The sequence below is a fragment of the Prorops nasuta genome, unplaced genomic scaffold (genome assembly GCF_024137725.1).
Source record: "Prorops nasuta isolate Cenicafe-Biocafe unplaced genomic scaffold, Cenicafe_Pnas_1.2 PNAS00007, whole genome shotgun sequence".
Taxonomy (NCBI): Eukaryota; Metazoa; Arthropoda; class Insecta; order Hymenoptera; family Bethylidae; genus Prorops; species Prorops nasuta.
In genome coordinates, this window is record NW_027116804.1 from 3,000,803 (window position 1) to 3,018,378 (window position 17,576).

General features: G+C 31.3%; 2 protein-coding genes and 1 long non-coding RNA gene across 4 annotated transcripts; 1 reads left to right on the plus strand and 2 right to left on the minus strand.

Annotated features, from left to right (window-relative positions):
- Positions 1 to 286: 286 nt before the first annotated feature.
- On the minus strand, positions 287 to 1,769 carry LOC136775143 (uncharacterized). 2 transcript variants are annotated; one of them, XR_010822898.1, is made up of 5 exons: positions 1,498 to 1,769; positions 1,269 to 1,428; positions 961 to 1,176; positions 770 to 873; positions 287 to 647 (listed from the first exon to the last, which is right to left on the minus strand). It is a non-coding gene; the product is annotated as an uncharacterized lncRNA (long non-coding RNA). The 2 variants fall into 2 exon arrangements; XR_010822897.1 differs by having other exon boundaries at positions 294 to 647; positions 1,239 to 1,428; positions 1,498 to 1,752.
- Positions 1,770 to 2,224: 455 nt separating this feature from the next.
- On the minus strand, positions 2,225 to 5,748 carry LOC136775142 (uncharacterized). The gene is made up of 6 exons (XM_066729645.1): positions 5,268 to 5,748; positions 4,947 to 5,162; positions 4,663 to 4,871; positions 4,271 to 4,587; positions 2,854 to 4,191; positions 2,225 to 2,796 (listed from the first exon to the last, which is right to left on the minus strand). The coding sequence occupies exons 1-6, from the start codon at positions 5,403 to 5,405 to the stop codon at positions 2,621 to 2,623; spliced, it is 2,394 nt and encodes a 797-aa protein (XP_066585742.1). The 5' UTR covers positions 5,406 to 5,748; the 3' UTR covers positions 2,225 to 2,620.
- A 332-nt stretch (positions 5,749 to 6,080) lies between these two features.
- On the plus strand, positions 6,081 to 6,785 carry LOC136774877 (uncharacterized). Its single transcript, XM_066729355.1, has 2 exons — positions 6,081 to 6,093; positions 6,298 to 6,785. The coding sequence occupies exons 1-2, from the start codon at positions 6,081 to 6,083 to the stop codon at positions 6,783 to 6,785; spliced, it is 501 nt and encodes a 166-aa protein (XP_066585452.1).
- The last annotated feature ends 10,791 nt before the right edge of the window (positions 6,786 to 17,576 follow it).

Genomic DNA, 17,576 nt, shown 5'->3' on the forward strand with positions numbered 1-17,576 from the left:
AGGAAATAAAGTTATTAAAAAGGGAGTTGTTATTCAGGTATTATTTAAATAAGATCTAGATGTATCACTTTGACAATTTGGTAGTGATTTTTCAAGCTTATTATGTTAAAACATATTTCCTTTGCTGTTTTAGTTCCAGTAAATGTTACAAGATTGGACTTACAGTATATGGTTTGGATAACTGTCCTTGCATTATAAATGAAAATGGAAGAAATCTTATTTGCTGGTTTTAAGTAGGGTACAGGAGATAATGTGAATTAAGATTTCAATATATTTTTTTTTTCTTTATTTAGATTACGTTTATATATTATACTGTGAATTATAAAAATTATCGCAATAGGTACTTTACAAACGAAGGCATATGATATACTTTTTTTATTAGTACAAATAACGATGTATATAAATAGATTAAAGATCGCGAAAAGGGTCATTTTAAAAAGCTAATATATTTTTGAACATATTGAAGAATGAGTTTTTGTACTATTCTTGACATCTTTCCATAGTTTAATGCTCGCGCTAAATTTCTAGCGACCACTAATCTGAAAATATCTGCCTTCTCCTCAAATCTAATTGGAATGATTTTCATATGCCACTGTGCAGCTTATTAACTCGAAACTATCGTTGGACGAAAGAAGAACGTTTTCTGCCTGCAACAATTGTATTACATCAGTCAAAAGAATCAGCCAAAAACTAGGAAAACGAAAAGTAAAGCTTAGTAGTCGTATTAGATATACAAATCATTTAACAACACCCGTTATAAATATCTTACTATTTTGGTGTTATATAAATTTTAAACCAAAGTGTTGACCAATAAACTCACTGCATCCTTGAACTCTCCATTTTCATACTTTTGGTGATATTCATAATATTTGCCTGAAATTAGATAAGTTTTATAAATCAATACAAAATATACTTCATTTGCGTTATTTTTCGTACTAGCTAAATATAATATTGACCAACCTGAAAATGTGAATCTTTCAATAGCCAGCATACAGGATCCTAAATTCTAGAGTAAATCAAGGCATTCCAACTCGCCATTATCAGCATAATGCCTCAAAAATTTATCAGCGTTATAAGTAATAAATTCATTATATTGCGCTTTCAATGCCCAAGAGCATTTCCCATTCATCCTTGTTTAACGTACTTAATTCCTTGGATCTTGCATATTGTAGTAACCTATATTAATTTTTTAAATATGTATTAATTGTCCGTATCAAAAAGCAAATTAAATTACTTACCAGCATATGTGGTGTGATTTGTGTTATTACCTTGACAATCCTATTATTTTAGATACTATAGATTCACATCCCATTGGCAGTGATTGCAAAAAAATTTCTAATCATACTTTGCCTTGCTTTTCACAATCCATCAGGTAAGTAGCATCACGTTGCCATAATGAGTGATGGCTCATTAGCGTAGTGCCATACTCTATTAGAAGAGATTTGTAAAGTTATTTGCTAACGTTAATTCAATTTTTATACTGAATATTAAGCTTACCTCACAATTATAAAATAAGACTACCAAATCAGCTGCATATCACTCATCCCCATATTCATGTTCTGTAACTATTCTATCACCTGAGGAAATTTGCTTTCCATCAATGCAAGGGTAATTATATCTGCTATCCTGTTTGCCTTCCATTTATCTGCTACTTTATTACGAAGATTGTAACAGGGTACAGAGTAAGTAAGGTTAGCAGTCTAAAGTTCAAATTTCTGATTTAAAAGAAGTCATGGATATTCACACACATAACCAAATGCACTGCAACGTTGCCAGCTCCTCAGTTTTAGACATTCAGACGATTTACGGCCGTATTCATAGCAGAGATGAAACGGGAGATTACTAGTGTCAGTTAATTCTAAAACTTAACACATCGTCATTTCTTGACGGATTTGCATTTTTGTTGACTTTCTGGAACCGCAAAAACATTATCTATTAAAGTACGTTGGGGGATTTTACGATTTATTTGTTGTTTCTCAATAATGTTAATATATTTATTTAAACAAAAATTTTTGTTTCATTTTTTGTTAATTTTCCCAACGTAATTTAGCAGATAAGCTTCTGGCATTTCCAAAAACATGAAATAACTTTACAGTCCATCAACAAATGAAGACGCTACATGCGAAATAGTTTTTGCCCTATAATGTCGGTATACGGATTCCTGTTAACTACATAAAAATACTCAAATAATAAAAAATGTAAGAAATTATTTTAATTACCGTATTTATTCAAACTTTATAATCATCAATTTTATATAATTCATACCCTAATATAACTCCATTTATTACAATCTATAAAACAAATGAATAATAATGATTTTATTTCAGGAAACCATGAAAACTGATGAATTATTTACATTGTAGTACTACTCCTTAAATAGATTTAGACAAGTATTTTACTAATGAAGCATAACTAATATATTTTTTATAAAATAAACAATTTTTAATGCAATTTTTTAAATAGGCTTTGTAATTGGCTTAAGTAAATACTCCCAAATTTTTATTGGGAATATCAACATGTAGTATTACTCATTTTAAAAAATGTTTTCAGCTATAAGTTTGTTGTATACACCTTGTAATACATTGATTATGCACCTTAGTGTATATTTAATATGAAATATTCAAAGCTTTCTGGGTCTTCCCTTTTTTTTCGTAGATATGATTTTTCTTACCGTTTTATTCTTTTTATTTACAAATTTAGAGATCTTTATTTTATTGTGTTCTTGTAAGTGTAATATGAAGATGCTTTTAGATCTTGTTTGTTTTCTACAAATTGGGCACTTTCCAATAAATCGATCTGCAAAATTAAATTTTTTAAAAATTTAGTAATAAATCAGTATACTGTAACACTGACCTGAGTTTTTTGTAGCATGTTGAAGACAATGTGCTTTTAATAATGCACAACTAGGAAACCATCTCCCACAATCTAAACAGGTTAAGTCTTTTTTTTTCCAAGAAACGTTTGTTTTAGCATTTATCTGCTGTTTTGGTCTTGTAGTTAAAAATTTTGTTCTCGTTGGTTTTGGTGACAAAGAATCTTCTGATTTATTGTTTACTAAGTTATTCAATTTATTTTTCTTTCTTTGAGAATGTTGCGAGCGTACATGTCTCGCTAAAACTAAAGCTGCGTCAAATTTTTCTGCACACGTTCGGCAAGTGAATTCTTTCTTCATACACTTTTCAGATAATATTTCTGGCTTTTTCATTTCTGATAATCTTAGGTTTACAGAGTAGGATGGAGACTGTGAACATATTTGTAAATGTGTATTTAAAGTTCTGTGTAGCCTAAAACTTTTTAAACAATGTACACAACATAAATTGGTAGAAAGTTGATTATTTGAGTCTTTTACTTCTTCATCGGAGTCTCTCACCATAATAACATCATTCTCTTTATCACTAGAATTTTTTTCTTTAGTATCATCTAATGTTATTTCAACAATATCTCTTCTCTGTTCATCAAGGTATTCCTCTTCATTGTCAATTTCAATAATCTCAACCTCAGTCGGTTTAATTTTTCCAGTTCTCTTTTTGTTAAGTTTTTTATAATAGGTTTTATAAGGTAATATTTTTTTTTTTCTTTTAGATTTTTTCCTTATATTGTCATCCTCAATATTTAAGAAGTCAGCTGCTTGTATAATAATTTCTGAATCTTCGCGATTAACGGTTGTCAACTGCTGTTTTCGCGATCGTTTAGTTTTGAAATGCTGGTGCATTGGAGTTTTCAAACATTGTGTATGATTTTCACACAATGTTAAGTTTATATCATTGTTAGAATTTGATAGTATTTTAACTAAATCATTCCTTCCATTTATTAATTGATGATCTACTTCACTACAGTTATTAGTACTTTCATTTTGCATGTCTAAATTAGTTATTTCGGACATACATTCATAATTAGTAGAGTTTAATGGTACAGTTTGTGAAAGAAGAAGTGGGTTTAAACTTTTAAAATTATCAATCTCTGGGTTGGAAATAAACATTTTCCTAGTTTCATGATTCTCTTTTTCCTTTTTTATTATCACATTTCTTTGTAAACCTTTAGATTCTGTTTTTAAATTGTTTAATGTAGATTGAATATCATCAAATGTTAACTCTGATTCTGATTGATCACTTTCAAAGAAGATGTATTGAACAGTGGATTGCTGAAGAACCTCATTATCATCATCAATATCATGTTTATTTTTAGAATAACCTACTCAATAAAATGTAAATTTAACAAATAACATATACAGTATATTATAATGTTAATCACATTCTATTAGAATACTTACCATAATCACAAGAGTTACTATTTACCATCAGATAAGTAACTTCTGAGTGTTTATCAATGCTAGTATAAAAGAAATTTGATTCTAAGTCTGTATTAGCTTTCAGATAAGAGGGTGGTCTCTTTCTTAAAATTCTGTTTTTTTCCCTTTTCTTTTTTATATCTATAGTAATTTTATTTTCATTATTTGTAGACCTGCTTATACCATATTGTTTCGGTAAAAACATTGGAGGCTGGGACGACAATGTCTGCTTATGTATCTGGGTTGGTTTCTTAACAGTTCTAACTGCTCCTTCTCCAATTAATCTTTCTACATCTGACCTAAAAGCATAATTACATAGATGTAAGTACAAAATAATTGATAATTTATGCACTTTAAGAGATACAAATTTATACTTCATAAGGAATTGAAAATTATTTGGTGGATTGCCAGTTTCATCATAAACAGCTACTGCAAATATTTCTTCAGAATCCTCTACTGCATAAAGAGCAAGTTGCTGACCAGCGGCTGTTACAAATGTAGCTATTGTTTCTTCATCTGATTCATAATCATCTGTCTTTATTTCAGTACACAATTGACTTGAATTTTCTTCAACATCGAGGGCCTGTTATATATACTCAAATGTTTATATATATATACGTATATACATATATAAATCTCTGCATTCTATCATAATTACCACAGAAAGCTCCTTGTTGATATAATTAGGTAACCACTTTTTGTTTTTTACAGTTAACGGACATATAGATGAAGAGTGAGAAACAGTTTCTAAAGAAGTTCCAATCATTTTATCATAACTACTTTGCGATTGTGCAACTACAGAATTGATATATTTGGACAAATCTTTGCACTCATCTTTAATATTATCAACGACTACCTCTTCGCCAATAACTTGCTGAAATAATGATTAATGAATATGCATAAAAAAATATAGTGTATAAATCATTATCACAACTGAAATTATATTACTTATGGTAAAATTTATATTCTAACTAATTACCAATGTGTCTTGTCCATATTCTGCTTTTTGCATTAGAATATATTCTAACCCATTTTCAGAAACTTCAAAATTTTGTCTGTGTGCAATCTCTTCCAAGACTATATTGTCAAGAGTCTCACTATCCACATCAAGTGACATAGCTTGGTTAGGTTATCAGTTTAGTTAGACAAAAAGTTATATAATTTGTGAAGATGAGAAATCTAATATTAATTCAATTTCTTGCTATCATATAAAACAGTTTTTTGTTCTGTAGTACAGCATTATTAATGCTAAATTAAATTATTAGAAAAATTGGAAAATATTGTCAAAAAGTTTTGAATATTTAGTTAGGATTATTTAATTGCAAAAGTAACACAATTTCAAACCGGCTTTATATAGAAAGTTATAAACTATGATTATTAACTATTAAAAGGTTACTAAAAAGTTAATGACATCGTAACAGTCCGTAACTACTGCAAAAGTGATTCACTATTCGCCAATGAGGAAGCTACAGTTTAAAGCTCAAGCCAGATGTCGCAAGTGCGCCAAGCTGTGTGGGGATTCTTAGCTATAGTTCGAAACCACGATCAGGATTGGCTGTTAGCGAGCCAATAGGAAAAAGCTACGCTGGAACGAGTAGTACTTCCGGTAGAGACTGTAGTTTTGTGGGTATCCGAGTCGAGGACTTAGCTATGAGCAACTCTGTGAAGAATCCTCCTGTTTACCGGTGAATAAATGGAGTAAAAACGAACACGTCTAAATTATTGTAGGTAGAAACCTATATATGGTGACCCCGACGTGATCGCGGATTAACATTTATTATCGAGTTCAGTGATGTTCGGTTTCGGTAAAGCCTTAAACGAAGAGCCCAGGTCATTCGAAGCTACGCGTCGAGAGGATTTTATGCCAAATAAATCCAATATCTCAGCGGATTTAGAGGCTATACCCAGCTTAATTGCGATGGATCCAAACTCATGCGTCGATTCCGTGGACAAAATGGAACGGCAGCCATTTTTGCCAACAAGAGCCGAATTATGATTCGATCGTTTAGAATCGCAGTTTCTAGTGCATAAAGTGACTTCCGATACATCTAAATTCCATAAAGTCATTGTGGAATTAGACTTGGACACTTTGGATTTTGTCCACGATTTGATCAAGAATCCACCGGTTTCAGACAAATATGGCACCTTGCGACGCGCCATTTTGGCAAGATACACCGACTCTGAAGAGAAGAGGATCCGAAAGCTACTTCAAGGAAAAAAGTTAGTTGATGGACAACGACCGTCAGATTTACTGAGAGAAATGAAACAATTGGCAGGATCGGTAGTGTCCGCAAAAGCTTTAAAAACATTATGGTTAGACGCACTGCCTAATACCCTGCGTTGCATTTTGATCACAGCTCCGGACGTGGATCCAGAGAATCCATTGAAATCCTTAGAAGAAAAAGCAGAAGCTGCTGATCGTTACGCAGAAGCTAGTTTTTTATCCTCGTCGGTAAATGCAATGGCTACATCAGCGCAAGTAGACGCCATTACGTAAAGCGTCCTGGCAGCACTAGAAAAAAGATTGGCAGATCTGGAATTAGATAGAAGACCAAGAGATCGTTACAAAAAACGGTCACATTCTAGATCAAGGTCTAGGAAAAGTTCTACACGCCATCAATCGCAAGCTAAAGCTTCACAAGCAGATGAGAAGAAGCTCTGTTATTATCATAGACGATTCGGCAAAGAAGCACACCATTGTCGTCAGCCCTGCAAATTTAAAATGGAAAACTAAGAATATCATTCCTCGAGGCGGTGAGTAATGATTTCCCAATGGAAATCCGTCTTTTCGTACGCGACTCAAACAGTGGGAAGAGTTTCCTGATAGACACAGGCGCAGGAGTATCTGTAATTCCTAGAACGTCAGAGAAGGTACGTGACGAACATTGTTTATTTGCAGCCAATGGCACAAAAATAGCAACGTTCGGATCCAAAACACTCAATTTGAATCTAGGATTGAGGAGAGCTATAAAGTGGAACTTTGTAATCGCCGACGTGAAAAGATCTATAATAGGTGCAGACTTATTAAGATTTTACGGTTTGTTAGTGGACCTGAAAGGAAAACGTCTACGCGATTCGGAGACTAACTTGACAACAATCTGTCAAATAGCATACACTCCTAGTTGTGCAATATCGACGATCAACCCAAAGGAGCCATATGCTTATTTATTGTCTCAGTTTCCAGAAATTATTAGGGCAGGTTACCTTGAAGCAGAAGTCAAGTTGAAAGACTTTAGACATCACATAGTCAGTAAGGGTCCGCCAATAGCTCAAAGGGCACGAAGGCTTCCACCAGAAAAATTTCAAGCTGCAAAGGCTGAATTTGATACCATGCTTGAGAAAGGAATTTGTCGTCCGTCTTGTAGTTCCTGGGCGAGTCCTGTACATATGGTTAAAAAGAAAACAGGCGAATGGAGAATTTGCGGAGATTATCGTCGTTTAAACGCTGTAACTGAACCTGACTGTTACCCCATTTCTCACATACAGGACTATTCGTACAAACTGCAGGGCAGGAGAATTTTTTCTACACTGGATCTGGTATGCGCATATCAACAGATCAGCGTGGCAGAGGACGACATTGCAAAAACGGCAGTAATTACACCATTCGGTCTATACGAGTTTCCTAAGATGACATTTGGACTACGCAACGCGGCACAAACATTCCAGAGATACATGGATATCGTCCTAAGAGGCTTAGATTTTGTTTACTGCTACATAGACGATGTTTTGATTGCCTCCCAAGATGAAAAAGAGCACCAAGAACATATTAAAAAAGTTTTCGTAAGGTTACGCGAGTATGGCCTGACCATTAATGTAAATAAATGCGTCCTAGGTGCCTCAGAAATACAGTTTTTGGGATTTCATATTGACGCTAACGGCACAAGCCCACTCGAAGAAAGAGTTAAAGCAATTAAAGACTACAAGAAACCTAGTACAGTGGTAGAATTAAGAAGATTCCTAGGTATCATTAATTTTTACAGGCGTTTTGTGAAAAACGCAGCCAGATCCCAAGCGGTGTTAAATGGATACCTTAGAGAAAGTAAAAAGAACGATAAATCTCCCATTGTTTGGACTGACGAAGCTACAGCTGCTTTTAATAAGTGCAAAGAAGATTTGTCCAATGCGACATATTTGGCTCATCCGGCAGAGAACGCTCCTTTGAGGTTAACTACGGACGCTTCAGACACGGCATTGGGCGCCACTCTTGAGCAGGGGGTTGATAACGTTTGGCAGCCAATAGGTTTTTTCTCAAAAAAGTTGTCACCTCGTAAACGTGCACGTAGTGCATATGACAGAGAGTTACTAGCTATTTTTAACAGCATTCGTTATTTTAGACATATGTTAGAGGGCCGAGATTTGACTATTTTGACCGATCACAAACCCCTGATATATGCATTTAAACAGAAAGCTGACAAGGCCACCGCTCAACAAACGAGACAATTAGAATACATTGGCGAATTCACCACTAGAATACAACACGTAGTTGGTAAAGAAAATATTGTAGCAGACGCTTTATCGAGAGTCGAAGCAATCACCATGCCGGTCATCGTGAATTTACAAGATTTAGCGAGAGAGCAGAAAACTGATGAGGAAATCGATTCATTGCTTCAATCTAATACTGCACTGATTATTAAAAAGATAGCAATAAACGACTCACTAGACCACATTTATTGTGATATTTCTACTGGTGACATCCGTCCTATCGTACCTAAAGTCCTCAGGAAACAAGTTTTTAATGCCGTGCACAGATTGTCTCATCCCAGTGGAAAAGCAACAGCAAAAATCATCAGGAAGAAATTCGTATGGCCTAACATGTCGAAGGATATTCGAATGTGGGCAAAATCTTGCATTTCATGCCAAAAGTCAAAGGTTCATCGTCACGTTAAAAATGACCCTGTCAAGATAGAAATACCTGACGTGAGATTCGAACAAGTTCACCTGGACCTTATCGGGCCTCTGCCAGAACAGCGAGGATTTCGTTATTGTTTGACCATGGTAGATCGTTACACACGCTGGATTGAAGCTATCCCATTGAAAGATATGGAGGCAACTACAGTATGTGACGCATTTTATACTAATTGGATATCCAGGTTCGGCGCTCTTAAAGGAATAATTACGGATCAAGGAAGCCAATTTGAAGCCCGTCTCTTCACAGCTCTGAGGAATACAGTTGGATGTCACAGGTCAAGGAGTTCGACTTATCATCCTAAAACAAATGGCATGGTGGAGAGATCCCATAGAACATTAAAAGCTGCACTAATGTGCCACGAAGAAGATTCCTGGATGGACAACTTGCCCACAGTGCTTCTAGGCATGCGTACAGCATTTAAAGATGATTTAAACTGTACTTCAGCCGAATTAGTTTACGGTACAACACTGAGAGTACCAGGTGAGTTCTTCTGGGACGAAGATGAAGACATTCCTCCAGAAATCTTTCAAGAGAAGTTCAGAAGCGGTAGAGGGTAAAGTGCCATAAAATTTTATAGTTACTTTCTAGGGATGGAGCTTTCGATGAGTAGACTATATTATAATGTATTTTGTGCGCATGCGTGCGAGTAGAAGAAACTTACGAACACAAGTAATCCAAAAATGTTTTCATGTAAATGTGTGTGCATTGATACTTACAGCTGAAATTAAAAGATTATAATAAGTAATATAGAAAGTTTGAGGCATAAAAGAATTAAAAGTATAATAACCATCTCTGTAAGAAAACCAAAGAGAAATGGCCTGTCATTCACTATACATATTGATGCCATATGGCATATGCACAAAGAATATAATAAAAATACTTTTAGATAAGTATATCTTTTGTATATAATAAGTGCATATTCAAGAATAAATCTTTTGTATGCTTTGTGGATGTAATTTGTTTATTTTACAGATTTAATCATTTATTTATTGTAAGCCATCTTCAATTTTTTATTGATCTGAAGTTTACATAGAATGGAAATCTCCCACAGAATAATTTCCATACCCTTCGACAAAGAGTGAAAGATCAACTTAGTAATTTTTGACATATTGTCTAACAATAGCATGTTATATATTGTGTTTATATGCTTGATTAACACTAATACTTTACATATCGAAAAAAAGTACTCTTGACTATTTAATTAGAAAAATTTCATCATACAGTCTTAGGTCTAGTTGAGATAGTGTCTTTAATAGGTCTGTTGATTTGATATTATTTGTAATATTCTAATGTATTTTTCATATTATTATTATATGTCGAGTTTCGAAGCTGCAATTAAGATCCTCATACCGTGTTTAATGATTACAGGAAGTTCAACTTATATATAAAAGAAGAAAATATTTGGAATTGTCATACAAGAATGAGATAAGGAAATGGAGGAATTTTTACCAGCAGCCATAAAGGAAATTTCACAAGTATTTTCTGAACGGTGTGAAAAGATGAGAACAATTCAACAACTCCTATGGTAGCATGTGTGGTATCTATGCTATTATTGTAATATGTATAGTTTGCTACGACTTTATATCTTCAACAATAACACAGACCTGGAAAATTGAATTTTCTCAGTTTCAAGAATGGACGGGAAGGAGGGGGGGGGGGGGGGGGGCAATTCTTCCATTTTTTTTACTGAATATGAATGTGGCTTTGAAATTTCTCTATCACATCAGGTGTTTTGAAATATCAGTTAAATGGCTGAAAAACGGCTGTTTTCCTCAGTTTATGATTTTTATTTTAGAGAACAAATTTTCTTTTTGTAAATTACCACTATTGCATCGCATCCTGCTAGTATAATAAGTTTTGAAAATGGATTTTAAAGCTAACGAATAATACTATATGGTTTAATTGTGGAATTTAAACAAAATTCGTTCTCTGAAGTAAAATAATGAAAATGGCGAAAAAAGCCATTTTGTACTATTTAAGCTAAAAATTAAAAAAAAATCTGATGTACTGGAGTAATTTCAAAATCAGGTTCGTTTACAACACAATAAGATCAACAAGAATCGTCTCCGACCATTTTTAAAAATGAGGAAAATGAGATTTGGCACGTCTGTGTAAATATTTATTAAAATAAAGTGTATTAATTACTTTTCATATTATAAAAAAGAGGAATATAAAAAGCAACTTTAAAATACAATAAGTAACAGCTATAACACTAGTGAGATTAGACTGTTAAAATCTGGGTGTAGATAAGTGATGCTGAAATTATAAGGTTCTCAAAGGCGAGTGTTTAGAAAGGCTATAACTATTATTCTTCATCAAAAATATCTTCAGCTTTAGTGTAGAAAACATTAAAATTGTGTAATATGAAAAGGGGAATTTGTAAACGATTATATGGTATCATAAAAAATAATAGTAAAGCATTACGTAATTTATGAAAAAGAAATTATTTTATTGAAGACGAAGAAACACTAAAAAAGGAATACAAATATTTGTTTAAACATGCATACAAGTTTTACCTATTTATGAGTTCGCTCCTTAGTAAAGGATAATATTAAACACGTCAATGTATCCACTAAATTGTGTAGACATGCATAATCAAAATGTGTTTGTATGTTTTCTGAATAAGTTTTATTTAATTTCAATAAAAAATAAGAATAGTTTGCATTTCAAAACTATTATACAGTCAACATTTTGTAACTGAAAGAAAAAATATATGATTTCATAATCTCCAAATTAACCTCATACAGTACATAAATGTTTAAGGAAGGATGAACATTACTATATCATATTATTTTATAGTTGATGAGACGGTAGAGGGCATGTGCTGCATAATATAAACTACTCACCCAAAGTTCCTTAAATTTGCTATAGGAAAATATTATGGCACTTTACCCTCTACCGGTAGAACTACTTAGTCAGATCTGAGGTTACTTCAAACAGTCAAAAGTTAATAATAAAGTGACAGCTTGGGACAGCAAATGAAAGGAGTAATTTTTAATAATTTTTTTTGATAGGCAACCTTTCTTCTTATATTAATTCCTATTGAAAAGAACAACTATTGTTCGTGCCGTGCATAAATGGGTTAGAAGGAATGATAAGGATAAATAAACTCAGGAATATTTTCAGATAAGTACAAATTTGCTGACAATTTATCATTTTCTATTCATTTATGTAAAATATAGGAAAGCAATTCTTCGTGAGAAAATTTTCTTCTTTTTATAGATGTATGACGAAGCCAGTGGTATGTGATCTGCGGTTTAATTCTCAGCCTCAGGACTAATCGTAAATACATATCTGTTAATAATCTTTCATTTCTCTTCCTGGATTATTAGGATTTCTATTGTGTATTAAAAGAAGGTATTTGAAAGGTTAGCAAAATTATTATTCTTTTGTAATAATATAATTCATCAATGAATTTGTTACTCACTTCATATAATTGAATATGTAAATTTTCAACTCATAGCCTAATTAAATACTTTCAATTACAGTTGCTGTTCTTTCCTCAATGCTTTATTTACCCAAAAATCACATTCAATTCCAGCTGACGAAGAGATAAATGAAATGTTTTTAATCAGTGTCACGATATGCAGTATTTATGATTGGAAAACTTATCTATATGCTTACGCTGTTTTCCTAATTAATTAGTTAAAACAGGAGCTGGGCAATGTATAGCGAGTCAATATTATCCAGTTAAATAATATAACTTAAATATGTGACCTGATATACTTCGTCTTCTTTTATCGTAACATAGTGTACTGTGAAAGGTATATATAATACTCTTTATCATGCAACAAAGCAACAATTTTCTTACATTTTATTTATTATACATTATATATAAAATGATTAAAATAAGTACATGTTAAACATTAAATTATTAACAAATTGAAATCTAGGTATTGAGCTTAGAGGAAGAATAGTAGCTTTTGATAAAGAAAGATGATAGGAGAGGAGAATATGAGAAGGATGATTGTGGGTACGTGCGTCGGGAAGATGTGCGTGGAATAAAAATGTGCAGAATTGGTGTATAAATTAGTTTTTGTAATGAATACAAAAAAAAACATGTTTATGTAATTTCGTAAGTAAATTATATTATCGTGCATATTTATGTTACATATGGAACAGGTAACAATGTATTTGGGTAAATAATTGCGTATAATTATATGCAGTGTCCGGTGTACGGTGTATGCGTCAAGGGCGTTTAAATAAAGTAAAACTAACAGATACGCATGAATCGAATTGAAAATGAAAGATATGTGTTTACAAAGATTTTTTGAAGAAAAAGATATTTAAACATTGTTTTATGTTGTCTCTTATCACTTATAAACATTTTATTTTAATACATATCTATATAATAATGGTGTAGATAAAATTATCACAGTTTGAAATACAAAACATTAGTATACTAATTAAAACCTATTTACAGTTTATTTTTTATAGATAGTTCTCTGTATTAATTAAATTGGAATATATTCATTCAAATCATTAAGATTCCAAATGCTTCTGTAATAATAAGATTATATAACGTACTTAATATAATGACCTTGAGTTATGCAAAAATTTAAGCGATTGAGATATTTTTGTAAAGGGCCTCTATGTCCTTGTAATTCATGAATTGTAAATATTCTGAAAAAAATTTTTGTTCTATTAGATTAATTTAAATTTGGAAAATGCAATGTGTGAGTATCATTGGTGAACTTATATCGAAGCAATATATAATACAGAACGAATGATTTAGCGAAAGCAATTTTTTAACAATTTCTACGTTGGCCTTAACTTTTTCTCATTCAAAGCTTCATCCTGTTGATTGAATAAAGTTTTAAGAATTTTTGTATTTGTCAAGCATCGTTGAAACATTCCCGGAAATTATAAGAATTTTTAAAGTAAGAAATTTCTGTCTTATAATTATTTTTTAAGCAAAATATACTATAAAATGGTTTAACTTTAAAGGCGTTTTCTACTCAAAGACTAAAAGACTCATATTAAAATAGTTTTGTGGCACGTATCATAAATTGCAAACGTTAGGGGCTTTTAGAGAAATGCACTTTAAAAATACAGATGAATTTAGTTTACGTATGTCTAAAATTGCAAACACGTTATTTGACCGCCAAATGGTAGCTTTAGGGTTTTTAGTTGAATTTTTAAAATCTTACAATCTACACGAATTGATTTCTTTTGCAGTAATAACAGAACACATTCTGTACATAACTAGTAGATAACTTACCATTTTTTTGCACAATTTTTTTGATTTTTTTCATGCATATATCATTATTAAATGCACACCGAGTTAAAAAATTTGTAATTATTTTTCTTTTATTACATGTTTCATGTATATTATTAAATATATCAAAGTTTTTGCTTAACCACAAGTTTAAATTTAAACGCTTTTTGTCTACATATTTTAATTTGTGGTTATTATTTATATTTTGTATAAAATATATTTTAATTATGTACTGTAGTTTGGCTGATGGAAATAAACATTATATAACTTTTATTCGAGTGATGATATCATATTCTTTATACTTACATATAAATTTCTTGAAAGATGGATGAGGTCCCATTACTTTTTTCAAGTATCGATGATACCTTTCTATAACATTGTTTGTCCTTATAGAACAATTCCAAACTGACAATGTCTGCGGATTCATTTTTTTTATCCAAAAATGTTGAAAATAGTTAAAAAGGGGTTTGAAGTCATCACCTATGTCCGTATCATTACAAATATCTTTCTTTAAAAAGTTAAATGCTTCAAACATTAGCGGGGCTGGTATGTACGGAAGATTATATATTTTTTGCAAATTAAATAAGATTTTTATTTGTTTTACTGTGTCATATTTTTGCCATTTTTTAAACATATGCAGTTTTTTCGCTCTCTTTCTAATGGCCTGTAATATAATAAAAACGATTATCAAATATAATACTTAAATGACAGAGAAAAGAGGTAGGGCAAGAGTGTAGATCGACTAAATATGTACTTAGAATACACATGCCTGAACATAGTGAAAGTAACATCCCTTAATGGCAGCTCCTGGAAAATTTGTTCTCAGTGCATTTTGCATGGCTAATTCGAAGTCACAAATAATATTGCAAGGATTTAATTCTTTTGCTATTTTTATTTTAATAAAATAAAAGAGCTTTTCATACAAAAATTATGTTTTGCAACTTGTTAACGCCCATATAAACGGAATTGCCTATAATGAAAGTAATATAATGTTAAAAAATAGCGAGATAAGTTGAATATAAACATCGAATATTTCGTAATTTTTGTATGATTGAAAAACAATGAACTTAATTATATTGAGTATCCCATTTATTTGCCCCAGAACACATGCAAATGTAAGAAGATGTTTATCTCCTTTGACAATAACGAGATATCATTTTTATTCATAGAATTTTAATGAGACCTTTCTCTATTTCCATTCCGGGAGACTAATAAAAATTTGATACCTCTGATATTACGAAAATAATAAATTATTATCCTCATACTAGGGTATATTAAAAATAGAACACTTCTACATTGATAACTAATATTTTAAAATATTAATTAAAATCTAGAAACCTATACAAGTCTTTTTTGCGAAAAATGTTTAAATGTTTTCCTAAACTTAAAACCTTTTCATTCCAGTAACCCATTACGGTTACCATTTGAAATGAATTCATTAATTTCGGTATCGCATCGAAAGTACCATCTACATGTATTGTTGAGCTGGACATCAATATCTTTCAAAGCTTCATATTGACTACAATTATAAATTGTATATCCTTTTCAATATACTGGTAGCTTTTTAGGATATGTGCTTTACCACAAACATCAAATTTTAAAAAGTCCGTCCATTTTTCATTGTTGAGGATGGTACATTGTTCCAAAGTTTTCGGTGATTTTAAATTATTCCTAATTCTCCATCTACCCAATGTACGCTCACAGTTCTTAAAGGGTAATGTTTTAGACTCATTGTAATATCTACAATTGTTTTGTAAAATGTAATTTTTTATTTTAATAACAAAATATTCAAGGAAAAAAGATATATAATTTACTGTAAAGAGCAAGCATCATAGATTTCTTTAGAAGTTTTATCAGCTTCAATTGTTATTAACTTGTAACATTCTTCCCTAAATTTGGCCTCTTTAAAAATGCTTTCTTCCTTTTCATGATTATGTTCATGCATTAAATAAATATTCTACTTATTATTTATAAATTTTGCTTTACCAGTACATGTCTTTAGGTAGCATTTCAAATATCTAAAGTATTTTGTAATTATAACGAAACTCAAAAATAAAAAAAGGATATACAACCTTGTTTTCACTTAATTGGTTAAAAATTAAATCTTACGTTGTTGTTGTGCCATTTCTTTTTTTATAAGTATCTTTTATGTAATACTTAAAACCATCTCCATACATCGTGGAAAGATCTTTCTTTATTTTGCCCATATTTCTTAGAAAAATAAAAATATATTAACATGCAAAAAAATTACAAGGGTTAACTTCATGAAATAAAAAGCGATCTAACTTGTCAATAATTTTCGATATTACGGTTTTGCAACTGTAATATATATTCAAGCTGTAACCAATATTGGAATAAAAATATTTTTAAGTCTTAAAAAATTTGGGTCAATTATAGAAAAATATTTCTACTCTTCATGAAATATTATTTTATTTACTTAAAGAATTTAAAATACTATTTGAAAATCTGTTCCAGTAAAAGAAACCTTAGTATAATTAATAAAGGGAAATTTTATTTAAATGCGGTCACATAATAGTAAGAAGGAATCAACTATTTCTACAGACCAAATTTAGAAGATAAATTATCAATTGAATGACAATATTTATAAAGCCTGATAAAAGCTATACAAAATTTAAGGTGCTTTTCCTTACCGCAACAATAACTATATATAAATATTATATTCAATCTTCTTGTTTGACAATAGACGACTACATATTTAAAAAATAAATTGCGGAGATTAAAAAGAGTCAGCAAAATTATCCTTACAGCAGTTTAACCGTATATTAAATATGTAGAAAGAAAGCAATGATTTGAAAACCCCAAAAAGGTTTGGAAGATTGCACCAAAATAAGCATCGAAAAGGATAGAGATATTTCGCACGCACATTCATTGTTTACTCTTCCTTATCTTCCGTTTCACATTCCGCTTATTTCTATCATTTTTCCAATACGTTATATAACAAGAGCTATTATGTATTTTAAAGCTCTTCTATCTGTAGGCAAAAATTTCTCTATTATATCATAGACCAATTCTACATATTTTTATTCCACGTACATCTTTCCGACGCACGTACCCACGATCATCCTTCTCATATTCTTCTCTCCTATCATCCTTCTTTATCAAAAGCTGCTATTCTTCCTCTAAGCTCAACACCTAGATTT